Below are 24,522 nucleotides of genomic sequence, written 5' to 3' on the forward strand. Positions count from 1 at the left end.
CCAGTTATAGTACAGAAGGTGGCCACTGCCCCAGTCTATAACTGGCTTTTACAACAAGGAACACATGGACGGGCAACACATATCAACAAAAAAGAAAAGAAAGTTCCCAGTTCAACTTGCCAGCCAGGCAGCCAACAACTAAATTAACCTGTCTAAACGTATGCATTTAAAAACAGGGGTTTAGTTAGCACACATTTGCAAATACATACGTAAGCCACAGAGCCACGTCACGGCACCCCAATATTCTGTGGTCCAACTCTGCAAATTTTGAGAGCCCTCATAGTAGAAACACATGTATTTAATGGATAGATCAAGGGCAGTTGAACTTGAGGGAGCCCACCCCTCCTTAAAGGCACCGGAGCGCACTGGACACCCAGCATATAGCACGATGGCAGCCAGGGTGTCCAGTGCACCCACTCACTTACAATTCAACAATACAGAAGGTGGCCACTGCCCCAGTCTATAACTGGCTTTTACAACAAGGAACATGTGGATGGTCAACGCATATCAACAAAGAAGAAAAGAAAGTTCCCAGTTCAACTTGCCAGCCAGCTAGCCAACACCCTGGCTGCCATTGTGCTATATGCTGGGTGTCCAGTGCACTCCCGTGCCTTTACGGAGGGGTGGCCTCCCTCAGGTTCATCTGCCCTTGCTCTATCCATTAAATGCATCTGCCTCTACTATGAGGGCTCTCAAAATTTGCAGAGTTAGGACCACAGAATATCGGGGTGCCGTGACGTGGCTCTGTGGCTTACGTATGTACTTGCAAATTTGTGCTAATTAAACCCTTGTTTTTAAACGCATACGTTTAGACAGGTTAATTCGGTTGTTTACCTAGCTGGCTGGCAAGATGAACTGGGAACTTTCTTTTTTTTGTTGAAGGCCAGTTATAGACTGGGGCAGTGGCCACTTTTTGTTATCTAAGGTTCCCCCAACCAATATGTCAGCTTAAAATAAGGGGAGTTTGTTCTTCAGAACTTAATAAAGAATCTTCAACATCCTCTTTGGTGGAGCCCTTTAGTGCTTTTTTAAGTTTAGCCCAAAAAAGTTTTTGTCCCTCAGGCTCTTTAGGCCATTGAATGTATGTCTTTTTCAGCATCACTTTTCTCATTCTATGGTAGTTAGAGAGCTCCCTCTCCGGGATGTTCTCCAAAAATATCAGGACAAGAACATCTCGCATTTCATCAAACAGTTTATAACTAGCCAGCTGCATCTCCAAAGAGCACCATTCACTTCTAAGGTAGCTCCTGCTCACCACGCAGAGAGTTTTCCGACTATTGTGAATACTGTCCACGATGTTGTCTATGATATACCTGCCCAGCTGAAAGTCCCGATGGTGAAGACAAAGACGAAGTCCATTGGATGAACTACTATTCTCTAGCACAGGCAACATGTTCTGATACACCCATTCTTCATCCTTGGTGTTGTAGGAAACAAAAGCATCATACTTATAGAGATCCTTATCTAAGTTCCATCGTTCGTGCAGCCAAGAAAGGAAAAGGAAGTAGTTGTATCGGATGCGCCAATAGGATTTGATGTAGATAATCGGTATGAGCATGAGAAGTAACACTGTCACAGAGCTACAGCAAAACAATGTTAACTTGAGAATAATATCACAGACACGGGTGTCAAAATTATGAAAATAAGAATGTGGGTCACTGGGACATGTCAGATTATAGACATGCTTAATCTGCGGTGAGGAATTTATCAGCCAGTTTTTTAAATCTTCATTCTCACAGGTGCATGTCAGTGGACACCTCCATAAGTCAAGATACTGCAAGCTAGTCATGTTTTTTAATAGGTCAACATTTATTGTCCTTAAAGCGTTTTTTGTCAACTGAAGTCTTTTGAGACTGGTAAGGTTTGAAAAGACATCTGAGTCCAACGTTTGTAGGCACATGTTTTCAAGGTCTAAGATTTCCAAGCTGCTTAAGTTGCTAAAAATTCCTGGTGAGAGATTTTGGATGCCATTGCAATCTTCCCCCAAACTCAGGAACTTCAAATTGCTGAGTCCATGAAATGTGTCAGAACTTAAATGCGTAAGACGATTTTGTGACAAATAAAGAGCTTGAAGGGAAGTCAATCCTCTTAAGAATTTTCTAGGGATGACAGTTAGACCAAATGGTTGCTGGGCCTGAAGTTTCAGATCATAAACTTTACTAAGGTTTGAAAAGGGAGATACTTCCTCTCTTGATGATTCAAAATTCAGTTGATTCGCCATCAGATCGAGAACCTGTAGGGTTGTCTCCACACCACTGAACATTTCCCCAGTAATTGTTTTAATCTGGTTTCTATCAAGATATAACTTGAAAAGACGTTTGATGCCATTAAATGCCCCAATTTTAACCTGTGTAATCTTGTTACCACCAAGATCCAAGATCATTAGGTTAGTTAGATGGCAGAACACATTTTCAAAAATAACTGCCACTCGATTATTACGGAGATTGAGATTTGTAAGCTCATTTAAACCCTTAAATGTGCTATTGTATAGATCGGTTAATAAGTTATTGTCCAAGCGCAATGACTTTAGCTTACTTAAACCCCAAAATGTATGACTATCCAAAAAAAGTATGTTGTTGATATTTAATTTCAGTTCTTCTAGATTAGGGGAAAAGGCAAATGCATAGGAATTCAATGACCATATCCTGTTATATCGAAATGAAATTGACTTGAGATTTGGAAAACGGGCAACTTTGCTGCAGTTAAAGAGTTGTTTTAGAAGATTATGTTCCACAATTAATGATTCTAGTCTCGGGGGTTTAAGGAACTTCAAACAAAAAATATCTTTAAGTCTATTTCTTGATAAATCCAACGTGTCACTCAGACTGCAGTTTTCAAGAATGTTTTCTGACAAATTCCTAATTCCATTTTCAAGCAAGTTTAAGGTAGAAATGTTTTTGCCCCTTAAATGCTGGCATACTTGGCTTAATTTAGTGGAAGCGTTTAACTTTAATCCAGAATAATCAATGCTCTCAGGCCTTATCGTGGAATTATCCAAATATTTCAGTACATCGAAATGAGGATTAAAAGCTATGTGTAGATATGTAACCTTACTCAAATTTATATTTTGTATGGAGGATGTGGTTATGTTATTGTATGACAGGTCAAGGTAAGAGATGTTTTCAAAGAAGTCTTGGTGGCATTTCAAATCTTGTAGATTGTTTTTGCAAAGGAAAACTGTAGTTAAATTACTAGGAAGTTTATGAATATGATTTAAGAAACTGATATGATTACTGCACAGCATAAGAGTCTTTAATTTTTGCAAAGGTTGAATTGAGTTTACAACTTCTGAGAATTTGGATAAGAAATTTTTTGACATGTTGAGACTTTGTAAACTAAAGAGAGGACCAAATACCTCAGGATGGAGGAAGGCAATTGAATTCTCCTGAAGATAGAGGTAGCATAATTTTTCAAGGCCTTTAAAGACCCCCAAGGACAGACTGGATATTTGGTTATAGGACAAGTTCAAGTACTTCAAATTAGTCAAGTTACTGAAAGCTCCAGGACTGAGGGTCTCCAGTTTGTTATGATCCAGTTTCAGATATTGTAGTTTGGTTAAATTTCCAAAACTAGCAGAAGGCAGCTCTTTGATGATGTTATATGAAATGGACAGATTCAGTGTGTCTGAGGGTAGATCAAACACCACTTTGTGAATGGTCACCTCAAGACGATTTACACAAAAAAAAGTGTTATTACTCTCAAATGTTTGAATGCAATTTCTATATCCACGTCCAGTCACAAGTGATATGAAAAATGATCCAAAAAGCAGTTGGAGCCAGAAACACTTCATTTTTTCTTTCTAATCTGAATAAAGTTCCAAGATTACCAGGTGGGATGATGGATCATCTTCTTGAGCAAACTTAATTTACTCATTAATGTTGGATTATGATAGGAGTTCTTGATTATATTTTAACCCAGAAGTAGCAGGTGAAGATCCAAAACAGTAACATGGTTATATCAAGGTCCATGGTGTCGATGTTATGGAGATGATAAGGAATCTACAAGAGACAATTAGAGAAATTAAAGGAGCACACTGAGATAGGCAAAATCACCCATTAGTACACCCCCTACACAAAAAATTAAACAGGTAATACAATTTTGGAAATCCTTACCATTTAGGAGAAAAGTCTAATTGAATTTTCATGACCTCATCTTTGTAATTTAAAAGATAATAGCATCTGCTCTGCCAAGGAGAAGATGTAACAGCAGTGATTACATCATATCCTATCCTCTCTCTCTGCAATAAAAGGAAACTACAGTTCCCATCACCCACAGGACATTGTAGTGAATGTGGGCCAGTACACTAGGCCTGTACATGTTGAATGTGTCTGAGAGTCTCGGTCCACCCACCACTGCAAGTGGGACTCAATTACATCAGTGCTTGCTGGAGAAAGAACTACAGAAGGGATGTGCCAAGACCAGTAGCTGGGGGAATAGGAAGCATAGCAACCACCGATCTTTCAAAAACAGAATTAACGGTTTGATTTGAAAACAAATAGACTATTTTAGAGCAACTACTTAGTGAACCAGAAGATGGATGACGTATTCAGTGAAGGTAGGAAATCAGCAACAAGGACACGTAAAGAGGTTTTTGCCTGGAGGTATGTACAGAGAGTTTATTTTTAAATACAAAATACTGGGTGGAGCTTTGGGTGTGGGGTGGAGGGGGGGTTGCATAAATGTTGGAACGTGAAATTAAAAATAAAATAAAATGAAAATAATTTAAAACACCCAAACATATTGATCAGAATTGAGTGTTACTTGTGAGCCACTAATTAAAATCAATACAGGTGTGCTGACATCAAACACATCCTCTATTCACATGTATATAAGTATGATTAATATATGTTGCACTCCCAATCTGAGTGAAAATATAAAAAATATGTATAAATCAACTCAATAAATCACTAAAACATATTCTAAATAATAATCCCAAAAAAACATCTTAATGATCAAATCCAAAAACAATGTGATCAAAAAACAATGTGATCATATAAATATATAGTGACTACTATAAAAATAAATAGTCTCTGTTGAAATAAGGTGACAACTCCAGTGATGTGATTCAAATAAAATATAAATTTCCGGTGATTCCTTAATCTGATTAAGTTGTGCGCTCACCTCCTTATTAGCCTATGACAGGCTTACTGCTCTTTTTGTTCACTTATGGAACTTTTGAAACCTGTGTTGCATCCTATGAAAGGTGGTGGGTATCTCTCAGTTGGCTCCCCGTACTCCTATCCCCGCAGAGATCTCTCTCTCCTGCTGCTACTCTCTTGTTTTCCTCCTTAGGTGTGTCCTCAGTGGGAGAGAAATGCAAAAATAGTGCCTTATCCTTTTAAGGTTAAATTACTTTATTATGTGCCCAAATGCACTCACATTCAATATAATTTAAAATCGCTTTGTTAAAATCAATAGCCGATAACAGCTTGCTCTGTGTATACTCGCCGTCCACGAATGGTCTGTGACGTCGTAGCCCCTCCCCTACGCGTTACGCCGTAGGTCACACGGCTTCATCAGGGGGTTGTGATTGGACTTCACTACACCATTCATCCTGGAATGGAGCACTCAAACAAGAGAATAGTAGCAGGAGAGCGAGATCCCTGCGGGGATAGAAGTACGGGGAGCCAACTGAAAGATACCCACCACCTTTCATATGATGCAACACAGGTTTCAAAAGTTCCATAAGTGAACAAAAAGAGCAGTAAGCCTATCATAGGCTAATAAGGAGGTGAACACACAACTTAATCAGAGTAAGGAATCACCGGAAATTTATATTTTATTTGAATCACATCACTGGGAGTTGTCACCTTATTTCAACAGAGACTTCTTTGCATTATTCAATATCTATTTTTATAGTAGTCACTATATATTTATTTGATCACATTGTTTTTTGATCGCATTGTTTTTGGATTTGATCATTAAGATTTTTTTTGGTATTATTATTTAGATTATGTTTTAGGGATTTATTGAGTTGATTTAAATATATTTTTTAGATTTTCACTCAGTTTGGGAGCGTAACATATATTAATAATTTTTTTGGTACCCAAACATATTGTATATCTGAAAGCAGAGAACCTGTAGAATAAAAACATGGTAGGTGCAATTTTTTAAGATACACTAAAATTAAATTCAGTGCGCAAAATTACAATATCTGTCATCCTTTTTTTTTGTAAAATTTAAAGGACAAGACTACATGGAGATACCAAATGTGATTAACCTTAAAACAGCAAAATTCAGGATACGCAGAATAGGTCCATACAGCATGAATAGTAAAAACCTTTAAAGCTCATCCATTTATTGCCCTAGAATTATTTATCTGACTCTGACATGTGTATTATACAGCTATTGTTTAGGCATGCGCATATTTCCTTCAATTTTATTTATATTTATTATTATTATTTTTTTTTTTACTTAAAGTGTAATTAAACCCACGTCATTACAAAACTATCAAGAGATGCTGTGTTACATGCTGTTCATGCTCAGTCAGTCACTCTGGGATTCGTTTTCTGTATTTTGTAAAAAACCTGGTTGATCCTGCTGTTTCTCTGTCTCCCACCCCTGTTCATGGCCCCAGTGCAGTTGGGGATTTTGCAGAGCAGTGTTGGTAGCTAGTAGACATGCTCAGTGTTTCTATGCTGAGCATTTCCTCCTTGATCACATGCAAGCACTATAGAATCACACATGTGCACGTATACACAGTAGTAAATGACAGCCCACTCCCTCCCTCTTCCTCAATACTCACTGACCAACTAAATACAATGGGGGGGTGTTGAGATATTACATCTTGATTGATGGAGACTTCACCTCCTCCCTGCTTTTCTAAGACACATGCTGGAGGGGCATGACAAAGCCTGTGATTGGCAGAAACCTGCCCACACCATGTTATTGCCAAAAAACAAAGATTCGATTTCAAATATAAATTTGTGTGACAATTTAAACAGTTACTTGATATTAATTATTTATTTTACTCTGTATCCCAAAGGCTTTTTTTTTTTAATTTTGAACATTTGACCAGCAGCAGAGGACTAGAAGCTCTTCCTGCCACTGTTTCCCTGCAGACAAGCTGGGAAAGAGCTGGGTCATGTGACAGTTGTATATTGATTAGGAAAAAAGGTACTTAGATGTTTTTATTTTTTGTTTTAAATAATTACAGTGCCATCATCCACATACAGAAAGAGAAGGGAGAATACAAATTAAGCGTGTTTAGTATCACTTTACCTGTTTTACTGTCACAGGGAGGCTGACCAACCCCTATGTGATATCATAGTGTAGGCAACAGTTCCATTTTTATGGAGTCTTCATTGATTAAAGTTTGTTTTTTTTTCACCACTCTTTTTCCTTTCTATTTGTTTTCCAAAATGCAAGAATTTCTGGGTTTTGTGAAAGGTTCAGTGCTGTGAAACACTTTAAATAGCTAAAGGATACACCTTTAGGACATGTTACATGTTACACCCGTATTTAAGGAGTGACATGTAGAATATTCCATTACCTGCAGCACTCACCTCCCAATAATACCCTCCCCCGCCATAACAGCAGGCAGGGGATCCTTTCCCTGCACCCACCTGCTGTAAATTTTCAAAACTGGTGCACAGCCCCGCACAGCTTTGTCATATACTCACAGAAATCTGTGAAGGAAGAAACTACATGTCCCATCTTCTACTGTGGCAGACAGTTTGTATTTTTCAATAGACTGAATTGGCGCTGATGGACACCTTTTTAGTTCATTGACACTTCCAGTGGCTCTGAAACTGACAGCCCATATGGAGGTGCAGGCTCAGAGCTGTAGGAAGAGTCTGTCGCAGCGATGTGCTGGTTCCATCTGACTCCTCCCACATGCCAGTGTAGCACAAGATACAACGGCCAAGGGCGATCATGTGACCTCTTTTTTTTCACATTTTTCAGGTAGGAAGCCTCATTTAAATGTTTGCAAAAAGGTAAGGGAGCTGCACAACATGCAGGGGGAAAGTATAACAATATATATCTTTGCAGATTGCTTTAAGGAATAGAGTGATGTCACTTCAACACCCAGATATGTCATGAGCTCTGCACTCTCCTCCCATCAGCATGATCGCTCTCAGCTCATGTGCATCCAGCTGACTGCTAATGCTACCCCTTCCTCTCCCAGCCTGAGAGCTGCCCTACAAGAGACAATAAGAAACTGTTAAAAAAACAGATTCAGGTACTTTTGCTAGTTGTGAAAAGCAGTGTGCAAGCTAGTGTGACAACAAAGGAGCACTATTGGGAGACAGGGACAGAGTGTTGTCATCTTGAAACAGGAAGTGCTTGCACAAGGTCCTTCATAGCAGGAACACCTTCATTTATTATTTTAATGAAAATTACAAATGTAAAAATCTTGACAATTGTTTTGGAAATTACATTAACATGGAAAAGCTGATGTGAGGTTTAGCGATTGGACATATACTACCTAAACTTAATATTCACACCTATTCATAAGCCCAGTAGTGAGGTGGTCTTCTTTAACATGTTTATTTATTTTTTTGAAACATGTCCACTAAGGCTAGGTTCACATCTGTGCGGGTGGTGCTGCTGCGGATCCTCACGAAAATCCATGCAGCCGCACCACCCGCACAGAGAAATGTGGACCCGAGGGCGGGTGCCATTAGTTGTAATGGCACGCCGCCCGCACTGGAAAACTCAACCATACTGGGAAGTGAGGTTCCCATGCGGGCTGTGTTATCGGAAGAAGTGCAGGGACTTCTTCCCTGCTTGTCACGGGGCACGGGAGTCCATTCAAATGAATGGGCTCTCATGCCATGCGAAACGCGGACTGCACAGCCACATATATGTGAACCAGGACTTAGTCATTCAGTCTTTGTGCTAATTAAAACCCTTCTCTTTCTGGATGTCTTTATCAGCCAGAGGATAAAACTAGAAAGGAATGACTTAAAGTGTTACTATATCTGGTCTCCCTGGACCCTACATTCACTATATCTGGTCTCCCTGGACCCTGCATTCACTATATCTGGTCTCCCTGGACCCTGCATTCACTATATCCACTCTCTCCGTACCCTGCATTCACTATATCTGGTCTTCCCAGACTCTTCACTAACTATATCCGGTCTCCCAGGACCCCGCATTCACTATATCTGGTCTCCCCGGATCCTGCATTCACTATATCTGGTCTCCCAGGACCCTGCATTCACTATATCTGGTCTCCCCGGACCCTGCATTCTCTATATCTGGTCTCCCCATGGACCCTGCATTCACTGTGTCTGGTCTTCCCGGACCCTGCATTCACTACATTTGGTCTCCCTGGACCCTGCATTCACTATATCTGGTCTCCCCGAACCCTGCATTCACTATATCTGGTCTCCCCAGGACCCTGCATTCACTATATCTGGTCTCCCCGGACCCTGCATTCAATATGTCCAGTCTCCCACAGTACACACAACATGGAAATGCAATTATTTTAGTAAATATAAACTGCTAAATATCTTTTCTAATCAGCAGTTAGAGCAGTCTTGTGACTTCAGAAGAGCACTGGTTAAAGTTTGTAGGAGGAGTTTTCTTTCTGCTCTAGAAGGATGTAAATCCCCTGACCTCTGTCTGGACAGTGCTGATTGGCCCTGTGCTGATCACATGAACTCTTCCAAGAAAGAAAAAAAACCTCTCTTGCAATACACACTAAACTGAGCATGTGCCGAAGGGCTATGGGTTCAGTCTGTCTTATCAGTGTGGACATTTGAACAAGAGGAGGATCAGAGAAGTCAGAATCAAACAGCCTTTTTACACAATGCAGAGGATTAACCCCCTAGGTTTCACAGTGAGTATAACAAGCATGCTTACTGCATATACAGCCTGATTTTACTGTTGTGGGTTTAGTAACACTTTAAAATTGAGTAAAAAAAATGGTATAAAAGGGGATCATTTTCCATTATTATAAAAGGACAGACCCATCCGAGAGAACTACAAGTTGTGGTATACTAAGCTTTACTGGGGTCAAAATCACAAAAAGGAACAAAGACTTTAGCAAACTTACTTACATGCACAGGGGACGAAAGAGAAAGAGGAAATAAAAACTATAGCAACTGTAACCAATACAGCACAAAACTCTGCAACCACAACATAACCATAGATGAGGCACAGGCCGACAGTGATGTGGATGGTGATCTCTCACCTAGATTCCTCAAATACACATAGTGAAGAGCTCCACGGTTATGACTGAAATACTGTAGACAAAAATCCTTTTGTTTTTTTCAGACACTTAATAAGTGTTATTTTGGGTCCTGGAGCTCAAGGGCTTTGTAGAGCTTTGGTGGGATAAAGCCTTTATTTCTAGGTCCACATTTTATGTCATAGCCAGTCCTCACTATTAGTCTCAACTGCCCATTAGCCATATGGGTTTCATTCCATCACAATTCAGTTTTCAGACAATTTGGAGATTCGTATGTATATGTATACGTATAAATAAACATAGTACGAGGGTTCTACAAAAGTTTCCACTTTTTTTTTAACTTATACTGTGTGTGTATATATATATATATATAATATACAGTTGTGTTCAAAATAATAGCAGTCAGACATCACTAACCGGATCAATCACTGTTTTTGGTAGAAATGATATTTCTACATGGCGAATAATTTACTAGCAGGTGTAGTAGAGTAATAGAAATCCAACAGTCATGACATGCATGCTGCTGATTCTGTGTCATTGAATCACTCATTGAAAGGGGCATGTTCAAAATAATAGCAGTGTGGAGTTCTATTAGTGAGGTCATTCATTCTTTGAAAAACAGGTGGCAATTATTGCCCTTATTTAAGGAAGGAAGGCAGCAAATGTTGTACTTGCTGGTTACAGTGCATTTCTCTCTGAAATTCTGAGGAAAATGGGTCATTCCAGACATTGTTCAAAAGAACAGCGTACCTTGATTAAAAAGTTGATTGGAGAGGGGAAAACATATAAAGAAGTGCAGAAAATGATAGGCTGCTCAGCTAAAATGATCGCAAATGCTTTAAAATGGCAACCAAAACCTGAGAGACGTGGAAGAAAGCGAAAAACTACCATTGGAATGGATAGAAGAATAGCCAAAATGGCGCGGACTCAGCCAACAATCAGCTCCAGGAAGATGAAAGAAGGTGCAAAGTTCCCTGTGAGTACTGTTACAATTAGAAGACGCCTATGTGAAGCCAAGCTATCTGCAAGAAGCCCCCGCAAAGTCCCACTGTTGAAAAAAAGACGTGCTGAAGAGGTTACAATTTGCCAAAGAGCACATTGACTGGCCTAAAGAGAAATGGCGCAACATTTGTTCTTTTTGGGTCTAGTGGCCGGAGACAGTTTGTCAGACGACCCCCAAACACTGAATTCGAGCCACAGTACACTGTGAAGACAGTGAAGCATGACGGTGCAAGCATCATGATATGGGGATGTTTCTCATACTACGGTGTTGGGCCTATTTATCGCATATCAGGGATCATGGATCAGTTTGAATACATCAGAATACTTGAAGAGGTCATGCTGCCTTATGCTGAAGAGGAAATGCCCTTGAAATGGGTGTTCCAACAAGACAACGACCCAAAACACACCAGTAAATGTGCAACATCTTGGTTCCAGACCAACAAGATTGACGTTATGGAGTGGCCAGCCCAATCCACGGATCTTAATCCAATAGAAAACTTGTGGGGTGACATCAAAAATGCAGTTTCTGAGGCAAAACCAAGAAATAGAGAAGATCTGTGGAATGTAGTCCAATCATCCTGGGCTGGAATACCTGATCACAGGGGCAGAAGTTGGGTGACTCCATGCAACACAGATGTACAGCAGTTCTCAGAAACAGTGCGACTACAACCAAATATTCATTAAGTCATTCAAAGGAAAGCAAAATCTTCAAACATTTTTCAGTTTATATAGTGAATGTTTGAGTTTGTAAAGAAGAATACAAACACTGCGATTTTTTTGAACCGTCTAATATTCACTTTTCTTCAATTTTGTTTAGAGGAACAACACAAATTTGATCTATTTTTCTTCATGTTTTGATTTGGAATAGAATGTGTCGTGTTCCCAATGCATTTGTGTGGATGGAAATAAAAGCTATTAGAAGGATTTTGAGCTTTATTCACTTTTTTCAACACACTGCTATTATTTTGAACACAACTGTATGTGATTTCTGAGTTAACCAGACTGGCACGAGTGAGAAGTACCACTGTGGCTGGGATAACAAACGCTATATGAACTTCCTTTTAGTTAAAGTGGTCATGGATCTGCTGTGAGTTCACTGGATTGGCACAAGTGGTGAAGCACTTCTAAGAATAATTAGGTTTGGAATAAAGCGCAACCACTGGATTTGTGTTGGTTTTTGGAACAAAAATTACTTTTTTTTCATGTTTGATGGACTTTGTTTCCTATTGTATGAATACTGACTATACTATGATTTAATGACAAGAATAGTCTAGGGATAGCACTCTCTTGATGTTTCCGTAAAGCTTTATGTAAGAGTATATATGTGCTCTTAAAGGTGCAGCTACACCCATTCACTGGTTTTGCTTAGGTGAAGATTTTTTTTACAATACTTTTTTGGGGAATTTGCATTCCTATATAATTGATTATATATCACATCTTTATATATATATATATATATATATATATATATATATTTATTTAATTTTTTTGTGTATGAATATATTGGGGGTTGGGCGCCATACTATATCCATCCTATCATCAGTTTTAGACTGATCACCAATGTTAAAGTAAAGCCGGCCATAGATGGTTTGAACCTTGGCTGGTTCAGCAGGGACCAGCCGAGATTTGATCTTTCTATGGGCAGGCTGATTGTGCCCAAGTCGATCCATGGACCGACTTGGGTACAACCAGCCTGTTGGATTTTTGTGATTACTGCCAGTGGCTATAGCCGCTAGCAGTGATCATTGTGTTCTGCTGGCAGGGAATGCTCCCCTCCAGCCGAACACAATAGTGTTGCCAGAGGGATTCCCCCATCAACACAGTGAGTGTGATGAAATGACATAGCTTGAGAAATCAAGTGATTTTATTTCCTTCCATCCATAGTGGAAGGAAAAAAAAACAAATCATCTATGGTCTGCCTAAATGTACTTTCCAATGAAGAGCAAAGCAACTTGTTTAAAGTGGTTGTAAAAACTTTTGGTTTTGGACCTTTATGCATTCTATGCTTGAAGGTAAAAAAACTTTCTGTGTGCAGCAGCACCCCCCAGGCCCCGTTATACTTATTTGAACCCCATCGAGATTCAGCGATATGCACAAAAGCCTCGGCTCTCCAGTGACTCTCCTTCCTCATTGGCTGAGACACCAGCTGGAGCCACTGGCTCCAACTGCTGTCAATCACAGCCAGTGAGCCAATGAGGAGAGAGAGAGGGTGAGGCAGGGCCAAGCTATGGCTCTGTATGCGAATGGACATACAGAACAGCAGTTCGGGAGCGAGCCTGTTTGGGTGCCCCCATAGCAAGCTGCTTGCTCTGAGGGCACTCGGCAGGAGGAAGGGGCCAGGAGCGCTCTGTTTAAAACCACTGCACACAGCAGGCAAGTATGACATGCTTTTTTTTTTTTTATTGCCTTTAATATCACTTTAACCCCCTGGCGGTACCCCGAGTGTAGCTCGGGGTTAACGTTCAGTACCAGAAGCGGTAACCCCGAGCTAGACTCAGGATTACCCTGCAGCATTGCTCAGGGATTTCCTCGATCACTTACCTTGTCCTTCGCTCCCACGATGTCCCCCCTGCAGCGTCCCCGGCCATCTCCTCCGGCCAATGCCGGCATCCGTCTTCCGGGTTCCATTCCCTGCAAGCGTCGGGACATACGGGGGACGGAACCGGCGGGAAATTCAAAAATGTAAAAATGTGACATTCACTCAATACACTAAAATCACATAGTAAAACATTACTGCATCAAACCATTTCACATACATTTTGTCCCGAGTGCTTTGTCCTGTGCTCTGCCTGCATTTTTACTGTTCCTGGAAACTGAGAAACTGGAAACGTTAACCTCCCTGACGGTATTCCCGAGTGTAGCTCGGGGTAAAGTTTCAGTACCAAAAGCGGTAACCCCGAGCTACACTCGGGCTTACCATGCGGCGTTGCTCAGGGATTCCCTGCAGCGCTTACCTTGTCCTTCGCTCCCGCGATGTGTTCCCTGTAGTGTCCCCGGCCATCTCCTCCGGCCGATGCCGGCATCTGGCTTCCGTGTTCCGGTCCCTGTGACGTCGGCAAATTTAAAAATTTTTAAAAAATGACATTTTTTTAAAAACGATTATTTCATAGCAAAACATTACTGTATCAAACCATTTCACATACATTTTGTCCCGAGTGCTTTGTGCGGCGCCCTGCCTGCATTTTTACCGTTCTTTCTGCCTGGAAACTGAGAAACGTCCATGGCGTCCAAAAAGCGTCCCTTTAGGTCAAAAGCGGTTTTAGACCGGCTAGAGAACAGCGATAGTAAATTAGAACCACTTGCAGAATTGAGTGATAATGATTTGTGGGGGAAATTCGTCATCAGACACTGAAAACAATTTTGCGACTTTGCTCAGCGATGTAAGAACTTGGCGCTATATTTCAAATTTCAGTGTTTTTGGTTTGATTATATTATTGAATTAAATGTATTATTATTATATTATTATTTTTATGATTATTTATTAAATTATAATTTATGATTTCGTGTTTCAAATTTTATCCTACCCGGGATGTTTACTAGACTCTTGTTCGGACGGATTTCAGTGAGTTATTCCTAAGAATTACAGGCCTACAATAAAAAAAATACATATTTAAGCTCGAAAGAGCAGGGCCCTCGATCCCCTCATGTTTTGCATTGTTTGTATTGTTGTTGTTCTGTCACATGTTCTGTCCCCCTTTGTAATGTACAGTGCTGAGCAAACTATTGGCGCTTTATAAATACTGTATAATAATAATAAAAAATAATATTTCCATGCAAAAAAAGTACCGCTTTGAGCACAGAAATACTGACATAATCAGACCGCTAGGGAGCTTAATCTCCTCTGTAGCAGTGCATGTTCACCTTTCTTTCACTTTTCACCTCTCTACTAAGAAACAACGGCAAAGGAATTTCCAGTATTTCCAGGTATTGAGGAGCATGTGACTTAGGCTCCTTGTAGATGGGTCTGCGGGTGACAGGTACAGCATTCAGCCCTGCGGCAGGCAGCCTGTCAAAGTCTATGGCAGGCTAATGTTGAATGGGGCTGAACGCTGTACCATTTAGAGCCCTGTGCGTTCATGGACGGGGTTCACAAACACAGGTTTCTGGTTAATATTGTTGAGGATTGATTACGGCATAGTATATGGCTTTTATCTGAGGCTGTCATTTGAGCTTTGTCTTGCTGTCATGTAAGCACTGTCTTGTCATGCAGGTTTTTGCAGGGAATTTCCATTTTCTTTGTGATGCTTCGATAAGCCCTCTGACAAATATTCTTTGAAACATTCCATCACATAGTCACATTGCAAGAGGCCAAGGCTGTAATTTACAGACATATGTTGTATAAAAGAGATCAGATGAAACATGGCCGGCCAAAAAACATAAGGGCAAAAAAAAAAAATCATATTCAGTACATCTCTGCAATAGATACACATTTTGTCTCTTTAAAAATTCATGTTGATCCTGATCTTTATACATCCTGTAGTAAATTGACAATGCTGCCTCTACAGCATTGAAATTCCAAGCAATGTTTTCAGCCATGCACAATTCATCCCTTCGGGACTACAGAACAACCCCCCCATCCCGTTCCTCATAACATAAGGGGATGTGTTCTGTAGTCCAGTAGTTAAAGCAGGGGCGTCCCTAGGGTTGGTGTCACCCGGTGCGATAACACTTGGTGACACTCCCTCCGACGATCCCCGCAGAATGGATCGGATCTGCGGATTGAGCTTAATGGATTGGACTCGGATCCATAATGCTCAATACGCAGATCCAAACCATCCTGCACGGATCGTCGGCTTTCTTTACAACTTACCTTTTCGTGGAGCGGGTCCGGTGTCACCCCGTATAGGTTGCATGCCGATGATCCCCGCAGGATGGTTTGGATCTGCGGATTGAGCATTATGGATCGGAGTCTGATCCATTATGCTCCTCAATCCGCATATCCGATCCATCCTGCGGAGATCGTCGGCATGCAACCTATACGGGGTGACACCGGACCCGCTCCACGAAAAGGTAAGTTGTAAAGAAAGCCGACGATCCCCACAGGATGGTTTGGATCTGTGGATTGAGCATAATGGATCGGAGTCTGATTCATTATGCTCCCCAGTCCGCAGATCCAATCCATCCTGCGGAGATCGTTGGCATGCAACCTAGACGGGGTGACACCAGACCCGCTCCATGAAAAGCTAAGTTGTAAAGAAAGCCGACGATCTCCGCAGGATGGATCGGATCCATCCTGCGGGGATCGACGGCTTGCTTTACAACTTACCTTTTCGTGGAGCGGGTCCGGTGTCACCCCGTGCGGTAGGTGTCACCTGGTGCGGGCCGTACCCCCCGCACCTGCCTCGGGACGCCACTGAGTTAAAGTATACTGTACATCACCAGCCACACAGGGGATTCTCAAAACGAATGTCAAAATGTTTATTTGAGAAGGTCACATCACAACGGTAATGTGCAACATCTCAGACTATCCAGGACCCCTTTGTCAGGCTTGTGGTCATCATATACCTGATGAAGGGGTCCTGCATGACCACAAAATGTTGCATCTTACCGCTGTGATGTCACCTTCTCAGATAAATGCTTGGATGTTAATTTTGATAATCCATGGTGTGCTGGTGTTATATATATTGATTCATAGTGTCACCCTTTTCCAGGAACGTGTGCAATGGGAATATTGCACTCTGTAGTCCAGTATTGCACTCTGTAGTCCAGTAGGGGACAACTGGGAAGGAGCAGTATGTACAGTTGTGTTCAAAATAATAGCAGTGTGTTGAAAAAAGTGAATAAAGCTCAAAATCCTTCTAATAGCTTTTATTTCATCCACACAAATGCATTGGGAACACGACACATTCTATTCCAAATCAAAACATGAAGAAAAATATATCAAATTTATGTTGTTCCTCTAAAAAAATTGAAGAAAAGTGAATATTAGACTGTTCAAAAAAATTGCAGTGTTTGTATTCTTCTTTACAAACTCAAACATTCACTATATAAACTAAAAAATGTTTGAAGATTTTGCTTTCCTTTGAATGACTTAATGAATATTTGGTTGTAGTCGCACTGTTTCTGAGAACTGCTGTACATCTGTGTTGCATGGAGTCACCCAACTTCTGGCACCTGTGATCAGGTATTCCAGCCCAGGATGATTGGACTACATTCCATAGTTCTTCTCTATTTCTTGGTTTTGCCTCAGAAACTGCATTTTTGATGTCACCCCACAAGTTTTCTATTGGATTAAGATCCGGGGATTGGGCTGGCCACTCCATAACGTCAATCTTGTTGGTCTGGAACCAAGATGTTGCACGTTTACTGGTGTGTTTTGGGTCGTTGTCGTGTTGGAACACCCATTTCAAGGGCATTTCCTCTTCAGCATAAGGCAGCATGACCTCTTCAAGTATTCTGATGTATTCAAACTGATCCATGATCCCTGGTATGCGATAAATAGTCCTAACACCATAGTATGAGAAACATCCCCATATCATGATGCTTGCACCACCATGCTTCACTGTCTTCACAGTGTACTGTGGCTCGAATTCAGTGTTTGGGGGTCGTCTGACAAACTGTCTCCGGCCACTAGTCCCAAAAAGAACAATCTTACTTTCATCAGTCCACAAAATGTTGCGCCATTTCTCTTTAGGCCAGTCAATGTGCTCTTTGGCAAATTGTAACCTCTTCAGCACATGTCTTTTTTTCACCAGTGGGACTTTTCGGGGGCTTCTTGCACATAGCTTGGCTTCACATAGGCGTCTTCTAATTGTAACAGTCCTCACAGGGAACGTCACACCTTCTTTCATCTTCCTGGAGCTGATTGTCGGCTGAGTCCTTGCCATTTTGGCTATTCTTCTATCCATTCGAATGGTAGTTTTTCGCTTTCTTCCACGTCTTTCAGGTTTTGGTTGCCATTTTAAAGCATTTGCGATAATTTTAGCTGAGCAGCCTATCATTTTCTGCACTTCTTTATATGTTTTCCCCTCTCCAATCAACTTTTTAATCAAGGTACGCAGTTCTCCTGAACAATGTCTGGAACGACCCATTTTCCTCAGAATTTCAGAGAGAAATGCACTGTAACCAGCATGTACAACATTTGTTGCCTTCCTTACTTAAATAAGGACAATAATTGCCACCTGTTTTTCAAAGAATGAATGACCTCACTAATAGAACTCCACACTGCTATTATTTTGAACATGCCCCTTTTAATGAGTGATTCAATTACACAGAATCAGCAGCATGCATGTCATGACTGTTGGGTCTGTTGGATTTCTATTACTCTACTACACCTGCTAGGAAATTATTTGCCATGTAGAAATATCATTTGTACCAAAAACAGTGATTGATCAGGTTAGTGATGTCTGACTGCTATTATTTTGAACACAACTGTATGTAACTATGATCATAAACGAACACCAAAGTTTGCTATGCTGTTTTTTCAGTTGACATGAAATTACTTAGGCCCCTTTCATATGGAGCAAACCGGTCAGCAGACAGATCATCCACTGTGCAAGCGGATGACAGGTTCATGTCCTCTCTGCTTATGCAGAGCGGACACGGATACAGCTGGAAGGTCATATGGAATCAGACCAACTGTCCATTTCCATCTGACTGCCATCCGATCCAATTCACTGGATGGAAGGGGAACGGATTCCTGAAAAAACCAGGACATCCGTGTGAAAGGGGCAAAAGATAGTTTATGTCTGGCAGAACCAACAGATAATTTATGTGTTTGCTGAAAATGTTATCTGCCCGAAATGTGAAAACGAACGCAGCTACCACATCTAAACACTGTTTGCAATATATTACATTTTTGTTTTACAGTTTAGATATGCTTTATTTGGGTTGGCACAGTGGCTTAGTAGTTAGAATTTATGTCTTGCAGCCCTGGGTTACTTTCTTCAGAGCTCAGCCAGGACACTATCTGCATGGCGTTTGCATGTTCTGCATTGGTTTGCTGTCTAAATTGGCCCTAGTTTGTGTACAAGTTGGCTATGCACATGTGCTATTGCATTCTGTATGCCAGTCCCACTCTGAGTAATTGGGGAGGGTTGAGGAAAGACCTGGCAACCTACTTTGTAAAAAATGTCCAAGAAAATTTCTATGGAAAAGTCTCTCAAGTGTATCAAACATGGTGCCCACGGCACTGGCTCATAGAATTGCTGAAGGATGGATATACCTGAATAGATATTTACATACAGTACATTTTAATCATGATGGTTATCTATTCTCTGTTCTCTGTGCCTTGTTCTCTGGTCTTACTTGTGTACTTTCCAAAGTGGATTGCCTGCCATGACCACATGCTCCTCAAAAAATGGCTCTACTGGCTGGTTTGGTTCCAGAATCATTTTGAGTGATCTACTTATCTGTATCACAGTACTGATGCACCCTTCCAAGCTTTTCTTAAAATGGACAACTTTTATTTCCCAAATATTAAGGCAAAAAATGGCCAAACCCCAAATCATACCCATCACGAACAATGAAAGTGTTACTAAACCAACAACAGTAAAATCAGTCTGTATATGCAGTAAAACATGCTTGTTATACACTCACTGTGGAACCTAAGGGGTTATTCTTCTGCATTATGTAAAAATGCTGTTTGATTCTGACTTCTCTGATCCTCCCCTTCTTCTTATCTCCTGCTAAGACATATCATGTGAAGTCACTCTTCACATGCTCACTTTGGTGTGTATTGCTAGAGAGGTTTTTTTTTTTTGTTTTTTTTTGGGAGGGGGGGGGGTGCATGTGATCAGCACAGGGCCAATCGGCACTGTCCAGACAGAGGTCAGGGGTTCTGCATCCTCCTAGAGAAAACTCCTCCTACAAGCTTTAGCCAGTGCTCTGCTGGACACTGATAGAAGTCACAAGACTGCTATATACTGCTGATGAGAAAAGGTATTTAGCAGTTTATATTTACTAAAATAATTACACTTCCATGTTCTGTGTACTGTGCGAGACCAGATATAGTTAATGCAGAATCTGGGGAGACCAGATATAATGAATGCAGGGTCCGGGGAGATCAGATATAGTGAATGCAGTGTTCTGGTAGATCAGATATAGTGAATGCAGGGTCCGGGGAGACCAGATATAGTGAATGCCGGGTCCGGGGAGACCAGATATAGTGAATGCAGGGTCCGGGGAGACCAGATATAGTGAATGCAGGGTCCGGGGAGACCAGATATAGTGAATGCCGGGTCCTGGGAGACCAGATATAGTGAATGCCGGGTCCGGGGAGACCAGATATAGTGAATGCAGGGTCCGGGGAGACCAGATATAGTGAATGCCGGGTCCTGGGAGACCAGATATAGTGAATGCAGGGTCCGGGAAGACCAGATATAGTGAATGCAGGGTCAAGGGAGACCAGATATAGTGAATGCAGGGTCTGGGGAGACCAGATATAGTGAACGCAGGGTCTGGGGAGACCAGATATGATGAATGCAGGGTCCGGGGAGACCAGATATAGTGAATGCAGGGTCCGGGGAGACCAGATATAGTGAATGCAGGGTCCGGGGAGACCAGATATAGTGAATGCAGGGTCCGGGGAGACCAGATATAGTGAATGCAGGGTCCGGAAAGACCAGATATAGTGAATGCAGTGTCTGGGGAGACCAGATATAGTGAATGCAGGGTCTGGGGAGACCAGATATAGTGAACGCAGGGTCCGGGGAGACCAGATATGATGAATGCAGGGTCCGGGGAGACCAGATATAGTGAATGCAGGGTCCGGGGTTTAGTAACACTTTAATATACCAATAAAACATTTCAATGTATGCATTGATATCTAAATTGTCAATATCAGCAAAACAAAAGTGCTGATCACTTAATATGTTGCTGTTTTGTACACTGTTCCCTTTTCCTTTGTACTACTTAAAAGACAACTTACAATTATTTAAAAGATGAACATTAAAGTGTTACTAAACTCACAACAGTAAAGTCAGTCTGTATATGCAGTAAAGCATGCTTGTTATACTCACTGTGGAACCTAAGGGGTTAATCCTCTGCATTGTGTAAAAAGGCCGTTTGATCCTGTCTTCTCTGATCCTGCCTTTCTTCTATTGTCCCTCATCCATCTACCATAATTAGAGCAGCAGTGGCAAGTCTGCAAATGCTCTCCCAATCAGTCCAGACAGAGGGTCAGGGGTTATGTAGCCTCATAGGACAGTCAGAAGAAACCAAAAAACTCCTACAAAACTAACCAGTGCTCAGCTGGACACTGACAGAAGTCACAAGAGTGCTATATACTGCTGAGGAGAAAAGGTATTTAGCCGTTTATATGAAATAAAATAATTGCATTTCCATGTTCTGTGTACTGTGGAAGATTGGATATAGTGAAGGCAGGGTCCTGTGTTTAGTAACACTTTAAGAATATACATGATATATATGTTAACAATAGAGCATTCACTTACACTGATACATATATTAGACCTAAAAAAGGGTCATCTATGGAAAAAAGAAGTTAAAGGCGTTTGGTTCCACAAGAGGGAAAATTGGGAACTGTTAACGTAATCAGGATGCTCACTGTTAAATGAAAAAAAAAAAACTTCTATGCCAGCCTTTCTTAACCTTTTTTACCCAAAAGGAGCCCCGGAAATTATTTTTCAATCTCAGAGACACCACTGCAAAAACATGTTCATTGGAGGTGAGTGGGAAAATACCCCTTACATTAGTGGTCAGTGGGAAGAATGTCCCTTAGATTGGTGGCTAGTGGGAAGAATGTCCCTTACATTGGTGGTCAGTGGAAATAATGCTCCTTACATTGATGGCCAATGGAAAGAATGTCCCTTACATTGGTGGCCAGTGGAAAGAATGCCCCTTACGTTGGTGGCCAGTAGGAAGAATGCCCCTTGCATTGGAGGTTAGTGAAAAGAATACCCTTTACATTGGTGGCTAGTGGGAAGTATGTCCCTTACATTGGTGGATATTGGAAAGGTTGCCCCTTATGTTGGTGGCCAGTTGAAAGAATGCCCCTTATGTTGTTGGCCAGTAGGAAGAATGCCCCTTGCATTGGGGGTCTAGTGAAAATAATGTCCCTTATATTGGTGGCCAGTGGAAAAAAAAGCCCCTTACATTGATGGCCAGTGAAAAGAATGCCCCTTACATTGGTGGCCAGTGGAAAGAATGCCCATTACGTTGGTGGCCAGTAGGAAGAATGCCCCTTGCATTGGAGGTCAGTGGAAACAATGCCCTTTACATTGGTGGCCAGTGGAAAGAATGCCCCTTGTGTTGGTGGCCAGTAGGAAGAATGCCCTTTACATTGGTGACCAGTTGAAAGAATATTCCTTACATTGGTGGCAAGTAGGAAGAATGCTCCTTACATTGGTAGTCAGTGGAAAGAATGCCCCTTACATTGGTGACCAGTGGAAAGAATGCTCATATAGTGGTGGTCATAATGCCACCGTTGCAGACAGCTAATAAGAACATTGGCTTCCTGCAGCTGGCTCTGTCAAGTGGTGTTGATGACCCCAGAACTATCCATGCACCATCAAATGGGAGGTTAATCAGCCACAGCTCAAGGAACCCCTAGCAACCTATAAAGGAACCCTAGGTGTCTACGTAACCCTGGTTGAAAATGGCTGCCTTATGCTATCAAGGTTGATTTAAGGTGGCCATACTTCCCATACCTTCGCTCCAATATTGAGTCCACTCCTGAGCGCCCCTCTTGCGTGTCTCTTAGTCTCTGCTGCCTTCTGCTTGAAATGAAAATGAGGAAGTGGTGTATTGTATTTTAACAGCAATGCTGTTCTTCCACCTAACACTCATTTAGTTTCACATACTGCAGTGCACAAACATAAGAAACAACGTGGTCTCATGAGAATACCATTCACAATATAATATACAGACAGTGAATGTATAGGTTTTTTAAAATGGACAATGTTTTTTTTTTTTAGCTATACGTATATATGTAAATCTGTCATGTACCCCCATACTGAAATGTATGAGGTGCCTCTTGGGCTCTCTGCAAGACTGCATTTAAAGCTGGACTCCAAAAAGATAAAAAAGAGACAAATTAAATGCATGTCTATATTTGCTAATACTCCGCTAAATGCTATCCTTCTTATCCAAAGAAAATCCATACACATCCACTACTTAATGGCCCTGTAATTTGTTTTTCATGAAATAGTTTCTTGTATTTTTCTGCCTCCATGAGCTCCCACACCTCTCCTTTTCCATATATTTGGAACGAGCAGTGTATGTTAGTTGAGGTCATGTACACTGCTCTATGCAAACTGCAATCCCCATAGTCCATCTCGGGAGTGAACAAGAGAGGGTGGCCACGTTCCTTTATACAGTGGGACCATGGAGAATGAATGTAGCCACCCTCCAACAAGAAGTCAGACCACAGCAGCAAAAAAAAAAGAAGGAATTTGGAGGTTTAGAGGAGGATGAGAGCAATACAAGGGACTTTCTTGATTTAAAGCAGATCTTCACCCTTATCAGGAAGTTTCCTCCTGTCATTTTCTGCAGGCAGCCAGTAGTGGGTGGAGCCTGTTTGGTCCCGCCCACAGCTCTGCTTTCTGCACAGGCTATGTAAAGCATAGTGATGACATCACAGTTAATTTTATAAGATAATATCTGGGTTTGCAAAGGCATTTCATGCATATGAAGTGTGTTTATATCCTTTGTGGCTATATTGAGGATTATATTTAACCAATTCCTTACTGGACCAATTTTGACACTTCTCTCATATATGTAAAAATCAGTGTTTTTTTTCCTAGAAAATTACTTAGATCCCCCACACATTATATATATATATATATTTTTTTATCGGAATTTGTGCAGCAATTTTATAAACACAGTTTTTTTGAAAAATACACTTTAATGATTAGAAAAAAAAAAACCCACAATATATAACCCAATTTTTTAAAAATATGAAAGATGATGCTATGCCAAGTAAATAGATACCCAACATGTCATGCTTTAAAATTGCGCATGCTTGTGGAGTGGCGCCAAACTATGGTACTTAAAAATCTCCATGGAAGACAATTTAAACATTTAACCAGGTTACCAGTTTAGAGCTACAGAGGAAATCTAGAACTAGAACTAGAATTATTGCTCTCGCTGTTCGCACCCATACCTCACATGTGTAACTTGAACACCATTTACGTATGCGTTCACCACTGCGCACACGCGCATGAGGAAATGGGAGCGCTTAAAAGGAATTTTTTTTAATTACTTTTTTTTATTTTTACACTGTCCTTTTAAAAAAGAAAATGTTTTGACCACTTTTATTCCTATCACAAGGAATGTAAACATCCCTTGTGATAGAAATAAGCAGTGACAAGTCCTCTTTATGGAAAGATCTGGGGGTCAATAATTGATCTAGTGCTTTAAAAAAAAAAGGCCTTGTTTACATTAGGCCAGAACCCGGAAGTGACATCATGATGTTGCTCTGGTAC

General features: G+C 41.0%; 1 protein-coding gene across 1 annotated transcript; it reads right to left on the reverse strand.

Moving 5' to 3' along the window:
- Nucleotides 1–261: 261 nt before the first annotated feature.
- Nucleotides 262–22,809, reverse strand: LOC149454588 (uncharacterized). Its single transcript, XM_089687373.1, has 2 exons — nucleotides 22,747–22,809; nucleotides 262–3,998 (listed from the first exon to the last, which is right to left on the reverse strand). Exon 2 carries the CDS (start codon nucleotides 3,788–3,790, stop codon nucleotides 944–946), a length of 2,847 nt encoding a protein of 948 aa, XP_089543499.1. The 5' UTR covers nucleotides 3,791–3,998; nucleotides 22,747–22,809; the 3' UTR covers nucleotides 262–943.
- Nucleotides 22,810–24,522: the final 1,713 nt, after the last annotated feature.

The sequence above is a fragment of the Staurois parvus genome, unplaced genomic scaffold (genome assembly GCF_062004578.1).
Source record: "Staurois parvus isolate SC_StPar_1 unplaced genomic scaffold, SC_StPar_1.0 ptg000423l, whole genome shotgun sequence".
NCBI classification, from domain to species: domain Eukaryota; kingdom Metazoa; phylum Chordata; class Amphibia; order Anura; family Ranidae; genus Staurois; species Staurois parvus.